This window comes from Mastacembelus armatus, chromosome 7 (assembly GCF_900324485.2).
Source record: "Mastacembelus armatus chromosome 7, fMasArm1.2, whole genome shotgun sequence".
Taxonomy (NCBI): domain Eukaryota; kingdom Metazoa; phylum Chordata; class Actinopteri; order Synbranchiformes; family Mastacembelidae; genus Mastacembelus; species Mastacembelus armatus.
Genome location: NC_046639.1, coordinates 20,728,546 through 20,744,143, shown reverse-complemented (window position 1 = coordinate 20,744,143; position 15,598 = coordinate 20,728,546). Strand labels below are relative to the sequence as shown.

General features: G+C 40.7%; 1 protein-coding gene across 2 annotated transcripts in view; it reads right to left on the bottom strand.

Moving 5' to 3' along the window:
* The window catches only part of lamb2 (laminin, beta 2 (laminin S)), a 35,714-nt gene that overhangs the window by 16,112 nt on the left and 4,004 nt on the right, over positions 1 to 15,598 (bottom strand). For both annotated transcript variants that reach the window (XM_026331391.2, XM_026331392.2), the window contains exons 3-9: positions 6,953 to 7,122; positions 6,736 to 6,871; positions 4,765 to 4,838; positions 4,434 to 4,622; positions 3,559 to 3,622; positions 327 to 529; positions 47 to 167 (exon numbers count right to left, since the gene is read on the bottom strand). In XM_026331391.2, coding sequence (XP_026187176.1) covers positions 47 to 167; positions 327 to 529; positions 3,559 to 3,622; positions 4,434 to 4,622; positions 4,765 to 4,838; positions 6,736 to 6,871; positions 6,953 to 7,122 — 957 coding nt within the window. The remainder of the gene's footprint in view (positions 1 to 46; positions 168 to 326; positions 530 to 3,558; positions 3,623 to 4,433; positions 4,623 to 4,764; positions 4,839 to 6,735; positions 6,872 to 6,952; positions 7,123 to 15,598) is intronic.

Here is a 15,598-nt window from a genome sequence, read left to right as displayed (position 1 = left end):
TTTGCACTGCACTTTATGTTCCCTGTGCTTTCTCCTCTGTACTTACTCTGGCAGGCGTTGGTGTTGCGTCCCTCTGCAGGTCTCCAGGGCAGGTCGTTGTAGAAGTCGTCACACTGCTCGCAGTTCAAACCCTTGGTGTTATGGTTACACACACACCTGCCGTGAACCTTAAAATAGATGGGAGGTAGAGGAGCAAGAATTAAGCCATCTATATGAGATGCAGAATCAAAGGTTTTCAAATCATGGAAGTAAATTTGTAGTATGAGAAAATCAGGGGTAAAGTGCTATTTAAAGATCTGCACCGTAACTGAAGCCTCATCACTCACCATCCCTTCTATATCATCCCTGATGCCATCAATAGGGGCGCACTTAGAGGCGTGGCCATAGCAAAAGCAGTTTCCACGTACGACAAGCTCATAAATGGCGTAGTAATATTTTTCTTTGATTTCAGGTCTGGGGTCCAGGAGGTTGTCTCCCAGTGTGTGCAGTTTGGTGAAGTTCACTCTCAAGTTCGTGATCTTTAGTTGGTCTGATGATACACAGAGAGTAAAGGGAAGATGAACAGCATATAGATAGTCAGAATAAGGCTGGGACTTCTTTATAGATTGTGTGACACTATAGTTAGTGAGATAATGCAAATTCTTAATAATAACTATAATAATTCTGAAAAAAGTACACACAATTGTACAAAAGCCCCTTGACCCCAGAAAGAAGGACTGACCAAAAAAGCAGACTGATGCTTGCTCTGCTCTGAGCTTCTGTTCAGCACTGTTTGCTGCTACTGCTCACTCCATCAACACAACCTCTTCCTAACATGCCAAGTCTTTGGTACCAGTATTTACTAAAAATAAATTGTACTCTTATGTGTTGCAGTGGGGTTAGCTCTCCCAGCAAAATCCTTGCTGCTGATCCAAATGTCTGAGAACCCCCTCAAGAAGCAGCAACCTTTACCAATGAATCTAATTGTAAAACCATTTGCTCTGAACAGTCACTTCCTTAACATGGGCGTTTTTGACTGAACAGTTTCTTCATATAGCCCAGTTTCCTCCTTCAACTAACAATAAGATGAAAAACATAGAAACAAGCTATCATCCAAATGTCGATGACTTTCAAGTACATTACCAGAAGAGGGAAAATCCACAAATGTTGGAGGGGGGGAATGTGGTTTTGAAACATCCTGCCTCAGGCTGTCTGGGGAGAATTCATACTAAGAAGCAAGATAACATCTCCTCAGAGAGATTTGGGTGTCTGTTCACCCCTGTCACTCAGACACTGATAAGAGGATCCTCTGCTGTTAGAACCCATCTGTTTATTAGCAGCTATACACAGATATGTATTTCTATAACTGTAAGAACAATGTTTGACGTAACGAATTCCCTAGCCCCTTCCCTAAACCTAAACCTAATTCTAACCTGAAAACTCAAACCAAGTCTTATCCCTCGAACCGAACTGTTAAAGATAAATCAGAAAGTGAGGTTTGACCACAATGCCTTCACTTTTCCAAAATGTGCTCACTTCTATCGTGTAAAACTAAAACTCATCCTCACAAGTATAAACTAAACACACAAGCCTGACAACACATTTCACATGCATTTTCACAAGGGTACTTCGTTGGTACTGGCACTGTTCTGCTTACAGAGTGCCTACCTCCACATGCCAACAGTAGACATCATGGACAGATGACAGTGACGTACAACACTATGTATTATTTTTAATAGTCATAGAATCATAATATAGTATCAGAGCAGCTATAGTTTCTATTTACTGCTCTTCCCCCCAGAAAAGGAGATACCTTGGTCATGACAAGCATTTAAAAATATTTCAATTTAACTGAGTTTTCTGTGACTTCAAATCTTGCTGGAGGAGCTTGCAGCTGAAGCAGCAGTGTTACAATAAGAGGGATGAAATATTTCATGACAGGAATTATTCCCTTCCAAAGTCTGACCCTGCCCTGCAAACGTTATCTGAACTAATAGAATCCCTCTCTGACAGACAAGAGCTGATCCCTCCAGCTCCACTACAGTAAGGCACTGTGTGTTTCTCCTCAGGCTGCAATAGCAGATTGGAGAACAGTCATTCAGCTTGACTAGCAGCAACTACAGCAGCCAAACAGAAGCTTTCAGCAGGCCAAGGGCTGAAACTGAGCTGGCCATATGTTACTGAGCTGAATGGTAGACTGCCAAAAAAAGACTTCAAAAAGAGCAAAGTAAGACATTCAGAAAAGACAAGATTACCTGGATCAGGAGCCAGTCAGAAGCTGGAAGGGCAGGGACAGTTATTTATCAAGCAGGATAGTGGCCCCCGAGGACCAGAGTTTGCCACCCTTAGTGTAGCGCTATACAAGCAGCTTTATATGAGTCTGTACTTGAGTCAAATCCTATGAATATCATCATGCTAACAATCACAATATTATCATATTATATATTTAATATTATCTCACTCTACATCTTACTTTGGCATTTTTGCTAACATTTGCGAATTTAACAGAGTTAAATTACAGAAATGCTTTAAAGTGTCAGCTAATTTTGACCATATTTAATTTAGTTAAAATAAAGAGACAAAGATATTTGCCTATTATTAAAATAGCTGAAAACTTATTATAGACAAGTCAGTTCTAGTGTCCTAAAGTGTCCTAAATGTCCTAAAGTGTCTTCTCACAGACATTCTCACATCTCACAGTATTATCCCCCACAGGCTCTACTGGGCAAATGATTCAGGTTATATTCACTGACGGCAAGGTTTACCTGCAGGGCTAAACTCAGGGCATTAAACTCTCTCACTCTAATGATGCAGAAATGAATAAAAAAGCTGTGCAAGAATGAGTTTAAATGTGGATTTACTGTCTTGACAACAGTAAACAGCAAATATGGATTGTTCAGCTGTGCAGGGGTCAGGAGTCTTCATGTGGGCCAGTTACACCGAGATGTCTAACAGCAGAACAGGACAACCTCTGCTGATGCACTGGAAACCAAGTTCAGGTTTCTGGGAAAAGCTCTCATGTCCTGCCAGTCTAAACACGAGGACTAGGACAGTGAGGGTGTGTGGGAGAGGAACAGCTGCTTTTCACATCACTGCATGCCTTCCACACAGCAGGGCCATGGTTCACACCCCAGAGAGAAGGGCTGTTATGATCCGTGATGTGTCACAGCTGGAAAATGAGCTAATTGTTCCTGCTGGAGTTTGACTTATGATGATTTGATTGATGCTGAATGAGAAAAACAATTTGGAATAAATTTTTTCCAAAGTTTTAAATTTTGCTTTGACAATTGTGTAAGAGTTCCAATATCATGGCTTGGTTTAAATCATTGTAAGTATGATTTCGTAACATGTTTTTTAGGATGTTAGTGTTACAACAAACCCAAAGTTTTAACATGTAGCGGCCTTAAGCTTTTCTAACCTCTTAAATTAAGGAGACACACCTACATAAGGTTTCGATATTGTCTGAAATCATTTTATATTTTATAACAATAAGGAGAAACGGTTGTTTAGCCTCCACAACTTTGACTTTTTGCATCACTATGTAATGCACCATCATCCTGCTGTTAAAATGTCACCTACTCTGGATGTTTGGGCTGTATGGATCCTCAATCCGGATGGCTGGCTCCAACACTCTGTAGATGACCTAGGTCAGGAAATACAGCATGACTCTAAATTCTAAACAGTTTGTCACACATACTGTATTATATTGTATTTCAGAAACTGTATATTCAATATAAATACGACAGTATACGGATGTTGGTTGTATATTTTAGTTGACCTGGGGTTTGTTAAGAGCCTGTGTGCTTCGTCTTTTCTGTTGGTTTGTTGCAGCGTGGGTAGTTTTTTTCTTGCCTATTTAATAAAGGCTTTTCAAATTCAGGATCTGTTAATAAAACTGTCAGTACGTTAAGTATTGAATTAGAAACTGGCATGTGATGCTACTTACAGAATTCAAGGCTTTTTGCTTTAGGAAACCTGGATGCTGCAGTGTATATGATGTTAGGCAGCAGCAGGCATTTCAGCATAAAAAATGGAAACGGAGAAAGAGCTGGACAAGCTCAATCCAAACTCTGTCTGCTTCAACTCTAAATTTGAGTAATTAATATATTTATCTAATTTTGTTTAATTTAATGAACAGAATGGTAAAAACAATAAGTTAACCAATATATATTTTTACTTTGGCCAGAGCTAGGGCAGCTGTTTCTCAAACTGTGGAACTAGTCTCTGAAATTAGGCTAGAAGTTTGCAGTGGCTACAGAAATTGAATGTAACATTTAATATCCCAAAATTTGGAAGGAGGGAAAGAAAACACCAAATTTCCATACCAAGAACTATGTATTTAAAAAATCATAGAACTTGTAGGGTTGTTTTTATTTTATTCACTAAAATAGAAAATATTTTTGTATTAAACTTACACTATTATTTTAGCATTAGTCCTTAAATTGATCGCTCACCTCTCCCTCTGTTGATGGCTCAATGTCAGAATATCGTGACTCACAGATGACATCATTAATGTTACGCAAAGGACCCTGGGAGACTCCAGGAAAGGCATTGGCACAGTCATGGGCAAAGTAGCGGTAGATCTGCCAGGTACGACCAAAGTCTGCTGATCGTTCAATCAGCATGGCCGCTGGACGAAAAGTCTGCAAGACAGGAATATAGAGGATGAAAAGTCAGCAAGATATTTTCTTGCAAAGTTTATTTTCACAGTAACTCCCAATCAACACAACATATGTGGAAGTCATTCATTTCAGGTACTTAGATGTAGAAGAGTCTTTATCTAACCTTGAAAGTCATAATTAGATGAGTAAAATGAAACTCTGCTTCCAGATCCAGCTGGATAAAGACAGCCGCCTTCCCTGTGAGGGAGAAACAGACAGAGACAGAGACATGCTAAATTTACAAAAAAACATTTTCCTTTAAAGCTAATGACTTTCAGTGACACTTTATTTATGAGCCATAAACTGCTCACACTCATGTTCCATCAAAATCATTACTTTCTGACAGATGGATGACAGAAAACAATAGCTAGTGGCAGTGGATGAAGCAGCAACCATGTTTTTGGCTTGAGAAATGGCATCTTGTCAGGAAAAACCATTTAATCTTGTCAGCAGAAATTTAGCCAGAAAAGCTCACACACTTCCTTAGCTGAAGAGCAGCAAATATTCTGAAGGGCCATATTACTCTGAGGAGTACTTTCACTGCATACTTGTACAAGTACAAAGCCAGAGGACTTTCCCAGTCCTGCTTACTAATGCACAAAAGATGCACCACATGAATGTTCTGCTTAATACTCTACAACCCAATAAACTCACAATTTGAAGACAAACTATAATGCAGCTGTTTAATACACACATCATTCTGCAAAAACACGAACCTTGCTAACAGAGTCATTCTTAGGTGAGTCATATATATTCAAATGTAATGGAAAAAACACACAATTACACAATACTCCAGGAAATGACCTTTCTAATTAATAAGTGCACACAATCAAACCACTGTAATCCATATCGAATAGGCCTTCTGTGCACGCTGCCACCACCACCACCACGGAAATGCCACAAAGATGGCATGGAAAAGCAGCAGCAAACCAGGAGTAAAAATAGTCACTTCACTTCCTGCCCCCCTCGCTCTGTTTCTCTGTGTTCTATTCTGGGCCTGGTAGCACAGTGCTCTAATCAACAGGGCTCCATTACAGTAACATGGCCCACAAACAGTTAAACCTTGTCCCTCTCTCTGCCTTCACTACTGCCTCTCACTCAGCCCCAAACAGGCCCTTGACTTTTACTTCTGTCTTTCCATTAAAGCCTTAACGTGTGTCTCTCCCTTTCATCCACTTTCTCTGTCTGATGATGCCAAAACAGGACTTACTCTGTTATTAAGCCCATCTGTAGCTGGTCTGAGGATGTTGGTCACAATTTGTGTGTGTGTGTTTGAGAGAGAGAGAGTACTGTATAGTTATAGGCAAACTTAATCTGGCTTTTAAGGTTTCTCTACAGCTACTAGTTGCTTGCTGCTTGTGGTTTCAATAAACCTTTTGAATATTTTTCTAACACACACACAAAGAAAATGTTAAAATGCTGATGCATGTTATTCACCACTGTCTTAGCTTAGTGTGTTAGCAGGCTTATATGTGCCGGTGAACACTAAACACACCTGAGGCTGACAAAACAACATATTCATACCAACTTTAACTTTCCACTTGTCTGTGGGAACTATGGCTACCTCTACTAAATCTTATGATATTCCTTTAAACATCAGCTTTTTTGACTAAACACTGAACATATCAACCTGCTGGACACAGTAGAACCAGCAGATTTTATACACTGGGGAACATGAAAGTATGTATAATGAGAATATGAGAACATAGAGCCTCCAATAGTTGATGAGATATTTAGCCAAAGTGGAGGACTGGCTGATGCTGCCCATTTGTTTCATTGAGATGCAGCTGCATATGAGTATGAATGCACACCTAAATGCACCTTGGCTCATATATTTTTCTCTGACACTACTGTTAAAGACCACCTGCAGTATATTTGCCACTGCAATAAGAAATACTGGGTTCCACTCTCTAATGAAGTACCCTTTATTAAGTATTTAAAAAATGTAACATATGTTTTTAAATGCTTTTTTAATAGTTACATATTAACCAGCAGTAGCCAGTAGTAGTTATTTTTGCATTAGGTTGTCTAAATGAACTCAAGTTAAGTAGTTGTGTGTCAGTGCAGAACACAGGTGACTACAGAGTCTCCTCACCATTCTCAGACTGCCACCAGGACTTCTTGCGGTGAGGTTTGAAGGTGGTGATAACATTCTCTATCCGGTGATTGATGGTGTTGTAGACGGGGTCATACGGCCGTCTGGAGTCACAGTCGAAGCACTTCTTGTCATCCTGCAGCAGGATAGAAAGGGTCAGTGTAACATGTTCTAGGGTGAGGCATCTGGGGAGAAAGAACCGAAACAGCTCACTGACCTGAAGATGACTGACAATGCAGTAAGGCTCTTTTCTCCTCATCCCACATGTGGACGAGGCCTTCAGGTTCTTCTCTCGTCCAACCAGCAAGTCCCCCGTCGCTGGGTAACAGCTGCCATGTGCACAGCCGTGGCTGTGATCAGGCTCCTGGCCCACAGCGGCAGCCAGGACTGGAATGGAGAACAACAGGAAATGGATTTCAGTGAACAGGCAAAAGCAGTGTAGATTGGCAGTACTCTCTAACACAGCACTCATTCATGAGCTTGTGTTGGCAAATAAAGTCATTATGATTTCTGCACTAAAAGAAGAGACAATGTGAAAAGCTCCTACTACTTCCTGAGAAATAAAAATAGCCAAGGATGGGAAACTAAGGAGCTAAATTTGTTTGTTTATCTCACAAAAACAGTGAGTCTGAGTTAGTATTTCACAGTGCTGTGGCCCATATGGTTATGAGAATAAAGTAAATACAATAGCAAATGCATACAATCTATAAGGGGAATTCACAGCAGCACTTTATCCATCTATCATCTGCCATTTACCCTGGTACATCCAGAGTCACATGGGGCTGAAACTAGGGTTAACCCTAACCCTAACCCAGATCACCAGTCTATCACAAGGTGCAGCATTGTTCAAGCATTTCATTCTACAATAGTTTCTATCAGTTCTACATCTATAGGTTTTTTCGTCAAGAAAGTTTTGTATTTTGGATTGGAGAGTCAGATCCCAGTTGTCAACACATAGATTGGTGTCACTGTGCTTTCTCTCAGAGAGTGAACTGGAGCTTGCAACCACACAATCACCTCCCTGGTATGCATGAAAAATGAGTCTCGCTTACTCTCTACCTCTGCCTGAAGCATCCTCAGAATTATATTCTGCTGTATCACATCTGTAAAAAGCTTCCTGGATGTTTAGGGTGAATGTACTATGTTAATGTATTTGTAAGAATCAGATCAAGAGACTGCAGAGGTGTTTCATGGAAGTAATGTCTGAAAATATACAGGTGCACTTCAAGACATGGTGACCTCAAAGTTGGAGGGTGTGGTTACAGGGTCACACCTGTCAGTGAGGCCAGGGGTGGTCAGAGGTGAAACCGGCTCGAAACCTTCAACCAGAGAGGTCAGCTTTATAACCAGGAGTTATTCTTAAAAACATAACAAATGCTGATGCTGTAATCAGATCTGCTCTCAAGACTTTCAGCAGTATTTGGGAAGAGACAAGGATTGATGAGGCATATTCAATTCCACTGTATGTGTATACTGTTCACCTGTTTTGGATGTAAAATCTGATGGACTTAAGCTAATGGGTCATAAAGGCCCCCCACAGTTAGACAGCTGCTGCTACATCAAGTGCAAATTCAATGTTCAGACTACATCCAGTGGGAGGGGGGTTATCTAAAGACAACACTGTAGGTTAGCAGGCTCTGCTGTCAGTAGGATCCCCCCAAAACTCACCTGATGAGAGACCCCAGCTACAGGCTAAATCTGGAAACTAACCAATGTAGGTCATACAGAGGCCATGGTCAGGATCTCCATGGTGTGGAGAGTTTAAGCACTGGAGCCCTGGTGTGACTGAGTAGCTCAGCTATGTGTGGGAGTTAAAATAAACCTTATAAACTTTCATGACAACCAGCAGCAGCCGTCACACATTCCAGCAGACATCATGGTGAGAACTTCTCCTCCTCCATACCTCTGGGACCTGCAGTCTGTGTTTCTCCATGTTGTGGTATGAACTGAGTGGTGACCCAGGGGTCCTGCTGTCAATCTGTCCACAACAGGTGTATCTAACCCTCCTTCCTTACTCTAGGTACTGTGTACATTCTACACAGCAGCATGTAACTGTAAACACTTTGACACAGTGGATCAAATTAACAGGCTTTACATGAAAAGTATATGTATAAAATGTATAAAAGTTGAGAATGAGCAACAGATATAGTTTGTCCATGCCCCTCACACCTTTTCTAAGAGAGTTTAAGACGAACTAACTTTAGATCAACCTTCATTGCAGCAGTCTATAATATGACCTTTATCACCACCTTACTGTGCCTTTTAATATCCACTTCCTTATTTTCAAGAGTGATGTTGACATGACTGTAAGTGGTCTCTCAAATACTTACCTCTCAAATGGCTATCTGAATGACTAAATTACTGTTCTCTTATCGTCATTAACGCTTAGCATCTAAAAAGCCTTCCACTCTATTTAGATCAGCGTTCTCTTCCAGCTTCAGTTAGACTTTATTTTATTGTAGAATACAAATATATACTTAAATAAAAAACTAAATAGATTGTTGGTGAAGAAATCTTAACAGTACGAGTCTTCTCCAAAACCGGGTGCCTCTGCTGCCTACACACTGTGCAATGGTGTGATTTCATAACATTTTCATGATGACAGGCATGAAGAGAGACAGGTTGCCATACCTGCCAGTGACTGGATGCTCTCTGCAGGTCTGGACTCACTGATTAAGGCAGACAGAGTCAGTGTATTATCTCAGCCTGGTGCTGCCATGAAGGCAGCTGCAGATAGGAAGCCTTCTGGGAGCCACGCAGAGGATTTCACAGGAGCATCCACACACACACAATCTCGACACACACTCCAGAGGAAACCTTTGCTTGCCTGGCATATGGACAAGTCTCAGGGTGGAACCAGCCAAGTGAGCAACAAGTAGATATGAGGTTTACAGTGTGGGTGACAAACATGCCTTAAGTTTGGAATCCAGTGTGCACCTGCGCATATGTACAAACACATGAGCCCCCTTCTGCACTTATTCTCATAGTTCCAGTATTATAACTCAGGATTCGTTTGGCTAACAAGCAAACAACAACTAACAACAAGCACATAACTTCAAGCACATGGTCGATATTTCAAGCGAATAGGCACCAAGTGTGTACTTGTCTACAAAAATACACCTATTAGGGGATTTGTTCTGTGATGAGGTTTGCGGGTGGTGATTCTGTGCTTTCTCTATATTTACCATTCATTATCATTATCAGCAAAGAGAATGAGTGACGTAACAGGCCTAAGGTGGTTCCCACATCCTTGATCTGACACAGCAGGTCAGATGGTTAGTTGATGTGTGAGAGGATCAGGAGAGTGTAGAAGAAAGACACTGTACAGAGGTTTTGTGCAAACTGGGACGACAACTTGATATCTATTCTGGAAACTATTGGCATGCATTCAAAGGTCTGTGTGTGCATGAGAAAGAGCAGGGAGGCGGAGGAACGAAGCAGGCGTCTGATGTGTCATATAATCACCGGGTTTCCTTCAGTGTCTTTTATCTCTATGTGATTCTGTCTGTGCTTATTTGTCTGTGAACAACTACACAGGCTTTACAATTCCCCTCACAAGACAAGCTGTGCTGACATAACCGCTGTGTCATGACTGGGGAATTAAAAGTCTTACTTCAAAACATTTCACATCAGTTTTAACAAATTTGTACATGGATTCATGTGTTTTACATCTAGAAACACAATTCTTTCACTTCTTTGTGGTTCCTGTGATGTGCACAATAATATAGAACAACTTTGTAGGTGAGATATCAAATAACAGAGCTGATAAATGTTGTATTTCTTGGTCTTATGCTGAAGCTGTAACAACAGGCCCGACAGGGTGATGTCAGAGTATTTATGGCTTATTTGCCTGACAGTGATCTGACCACTGCTGCTTTAATGTAAACCAGGGGGTGCACACAGAGTGTGTGCATGGAGGCAAGGATGAAAGAGAGATAAATGGAAGGTGGTATCTATCACTCTACAGTGTGAGTTCAGAGAAAAGGCTGCAGCTGTGCATATGCAACATCCTGAATACGAAAGAAAGTAAAAATGAAAAGGGTAAAAGATACCAATTATACACTGTAAAATATTGACAACATTTTTTTTTCAGTTTTTCTATCCTTGCTGACTCAGCTTGAGTGGAACGTGGACAGGGAGGTGACCAGCTGAGGGGAGGTTTTAAGCAAACGTTTGCAGTTAATATTGTAGCTTTGAGGACAGAGGTGATACAGTGTTTGATTAAACACCAGAGTTTCTTTTTCTTATTTTTTCTCTGTAGCCATAAATGGAGCAGCAGGAAGGAATGCAGGCTGACAGCTGAGAGGAGGAGGAGGTGGTGCTGCTGCTGCCTGGTGTGTGTGTGTCTCAGCTCACAAAGCACTGCTGTTCAGCTGCCCATTAGCCTGTAACAGCAGGCTGTACACTGTAAGCCCTACACCATACTGCACACCATTCACCTTGGCTATCCTTTTGTAGGTATGCATCCATTAAGGTCTATTATTGAGCTCCTTCCAGTATTATATGGGTGACAGTCTTTATATTCCACCACAAAGGCTTTTTCTTCAGATGCTATATACAGTGTTACTGTGTCACCAGTCCAACTGTTTAATCTGTCAGACTGAGGTCAATCTATTCTAGGCTAATATTTAAAAACAGAATTATGTTCCTCACAAAAGAAAGTGAAGTCTAACTCTAAGCCAGCAGGTCTTCCACATGAGGCAATAATAATACAGACTGCACCTGATTTTCATTCCCACAAATGATTTCCATCACGGCCTCAGTCCCCCCAGGTGTACCTTCATCCCTGCCTTTAATTTCCATTTGGCCAGTCTCAACTAGGAAAAGAAAGCACAGTGCACAAGAGCAGTTTAAAAAGTTCCTCAGCTGCCAACATGTGACAGAATTTGTTCTTTGTTTTCATCTCCATCGAAACACACCAGGCCCAGTCCGTTTGTTCGCTGGGATGGTCAAAACACGCATGGAGATCCCTGCAGGACATACTGTTAATTACAACTAGATGGTTTTGAAAATTTCATTCCTAAATGTTTTCACCTTTATTATATTCTTTACTGTCAGTACATCTCCATCATCTATAGCAAAGCCCACAGAATAACTCCTCCAGCTGTGTGTTGGGCTGGCTGGCAGTAAAGGTGTGGAGGGGATGTGGCATCAACATGACACATTCCACTGCTGGTCAGACACAGTTTGCTGTGACATTTACCAGCATAAACAACGTAGGAAACCAGACAAACAAACAGATGAACAGGAAAAGCACACATATATACACACATTTGTTCAGACAGGAGGCAGCACTGGGAGACCATGAACACACACACTGCCGAAAATAATGAATGACCACATGGTCAGATCTCATATCAGCTCAGCCAGGGCAGTAAGGAGACAAGAATAGCATGATTTTAATACAGGCAATGAGCTGCATACCCAACCTGAGTGAGCCTGGGACCAGAAGGCAGCACAGATATGTTTAGCACTCACCATCAGACAGCTACTATAAAACCCAGGCAGAGAAAAGTCAACAGCTCTTTATTTTTAACTCCCCCTAATTAGTTTACATTCTCCCTCTCTGTGTCTCCGTCCTCTCTTTGCTCTGCACTTAGCTGATAGATGGTCAGCTCCCAAGCCAAACACTGAACTTTTCTCCTCCCTCGCTCTTTATTAGTTTCAGCTCTGAACTCCCACCTCCCTTGTCTTCTCACGCCCACAGCTCCTGCCTCAGCAGCTCAGACTCCCCTCTTTGCCCTGACGTTCACCTTGCTCACTTCTTACATCCTTCCTTCCTTAATCAGAGCTCAGAGCTCCGCTTAAAAATGGCCGCTGACCTTAACGTCATGTATCATTTAATAAAATGAGCAGAAGATGATATCCAAAGCTGTGCAGACACTGATGGTGTGAAAGGTGGTGACAAGGTTACAGAGCTGCAGCTCACAATAGTCCAGTAGGATTATTTTAATTATTAAGAAAAAGATATATGAAGAAACAGTCCTGATTGTGCCTAAGGATGATTCATATAACATTCTCACTGTGGAGGATAACAAAAGCAATTTTTACATTTGACATATCAATGAGTGTAATTATTGACCAGGTCTTTAGCACCACTAGTGTCTTGCCTTTATGCTGAAAATATTTCCAGCAGTACACCCCAGAGAACATGCTGCCATTGAACTCTGTCATTCACAAACATGCGTCTGATAACTTTCTGCAACACTGATTCCATCTCTACACAGATGAGACAAAGCTCTATATCTCTGCTTCATCGTAGGATCTTAACCTTGTCAACATTTCAACTGCTTGTTGTAAATAAGTGATTTAACAGCTCAACATTTTCTCAAAACAGATTTTTGTTATAAGGATTCTAACTTTTCATCTTTTTTGATTCCATTAAATCTTTTTAAAAGACCTGTGTAAAATAATATACAGTAATTCAATTATGTAAAATTACCCAGAATATATGAGTCCTCTTCAGGGGATATGTATTAAATATTAAATTTATATATATTTATATTTATAAGGCCTAGATCTGTTGAAATTGTATTTGTATTTGTACTGTGTAAACCTACTTGTCATTTTCTATGTATTAGGACTTATTAAATTTATATTTTGTATTGACCTGACATGGTCTGTGGCTCTTCTTCAGCTGTTTCTGAGGTCTGAGTGCCTGCCTGGCTGTCTAACAGACAGAGGGTGTCAGCGAGCTAGGCCAGACGCTGGCCATTATACAGGATGTTATACTAACAAGGCATGAAACTGAGAAGCAGCTGGTCGTCCTGAAAGAGACATTCACATTCCTGGCCCATCCTGCAGACGTCTGATTAATCCATGTTGGAGAGAATATATGAAACAAGGCGTCTCCAGCAACAGGTGGACAGTGAAGCTGCCTGGAAACATGCACAGAACAATGTTTGTTCTTAGCTTACAAATGACATGAAACACATTCAGTTTCTACACAGCCTTCATTCCCACACGTCTGCAGTTACTCATGGTTTTCTAACAGTTTTATTGAAATAAATGTGAAACAGTCTTTTAAATACTCAGGCTGATCTTTTTAGTGACCCTGGCAAAACAGACCTCATATCCTCAGACCATCTTTAAAAATGGTTAAAACAAATGTGGCACACCCCCTACAAACAATGGTCCAACCGTGCAGCCACAGCACCTAAAGCTTGTAAATGACATGATTGTAATTGGTATATTGGCAAATATCTCATCTGAAGCCAGACACTGGCCAAAAAGTCACTGCCATGCTGCTTGAAGCTCCATAAACCCACCAAATCAGAGGGCACACATGGTCTGCAGATGTTGAGTCCAGCCTGTCGGTCAACCAGCTTATCCATCAGTTACTCAGCAGCAGAGAGTGATTTGCTGCAGGTTCAGTTGGTGATTACAGTGTTGTGTGTTTACCCTGGTGTTCAGCAGCTGTTCAGGGAAACGTGGAGAACTGAACAGAGGGTACATGTGTTCGCTGTAGGTGCTAATCAGTGCCTGTGAAAAAGAAAATCTGGCTCCACTTAGAGGGAAAGCTCTGAGAAAACTACAGCACATGTGGGACATGTCATTAGTTGAGGCCAATGCATTTAGTGTGCTTGCATGTGTCTGCATACCTCCTGCCATTTATTTTGAGGCTTGAGTTAATCGGGTTGATCTCTGCGCTAATGTGGACAAAAATACTAACACTTGTGTTTCTGTATTTTTTCTGACTGTACATGCATTTGAGTATATTTTTTGTTCTTTCTTTCTTTCTATCTATCTGTCTGTCTTTCTATCTATCTATCTGTCTGTCTGTCTGGGAATATCAGTGAGCTTAATGTAATTATATTGTGTCTGAATGTTAAAATCTGAAATTGCTTTCCTGTGTTAGAGAAGAACTGATGTGGCCAAAGGCACAGGTCAGATACTTGGAGTATAATTTAGAATACACAGGGGAGAACTGTGTGTGGAGTCATATTTAACCTGTATTTGAACTGATTTTAATGACCCTATGTTTCTCCCAGGAGAGGTGGAAAAACAAAAACAGCATTTTGTGCTTAAAACTGTCTCTTCCTATGCTGCAGGTATCTACAGAGTACCATGAAGAGTTAGTTTAGATTTTATCATTTGGTTTTGATAAATTATTTTACTAATAACATAATAATAATTTTACATTATAATAACCTATTAGCACAGACTTAGCAACTACATACAGGCTTTCGGAGGAATTCTAGTGCCAATGGTTTATCATATCTCAGTGACCTGGAGCTTAGACATGAGACAGCCTGCCTATGTTTACATGCCATGAGACTTTATTAGACTTTTGTGTGTGTCCATTGCATTGTGTAATTATAGGGCAACAAGATGAGGCCAAGGCACATTGTAGCTAGGGGTCAGCCTGTCTTCCACAACAACAAAATCTTCATCTGAAATATCTCAATAACATAATTAGCACATCTGCCTTCCTTTCTTTATCTCTGACTTTATTTTCTTTTCCTTCCATCCAACCTCCCTTCCTTCCTTATCCCTCCTTCAGCCTTACATGTTGCAGTATCACACCATAATTGCTGCTTGTCTGCCATTAGATAATTAAAGGGGTGAAGGGGTGTCAGACAATGTGTAGCTTTTCAACAAGCTACACATCACAACAGGTTATTAGCCTGTTGGTAGACTTGGTCTGTGGCCTGCAGCAATAAAAGAATCAAAAAATAAAACTTCAGACGTGAAGAGGTTGGACATTACAGTTAACATTACTCTTCAGTCAGCCTTTGATATCAGAATAGATCATACTTTATGTTCACATTTAATTTAATGAAATCTTTTCTCAGTGCACTTCTCAATGTAATCCTCTAATAATGTAAAACAATCAAATTACTCTCACAATGAACATGTACTG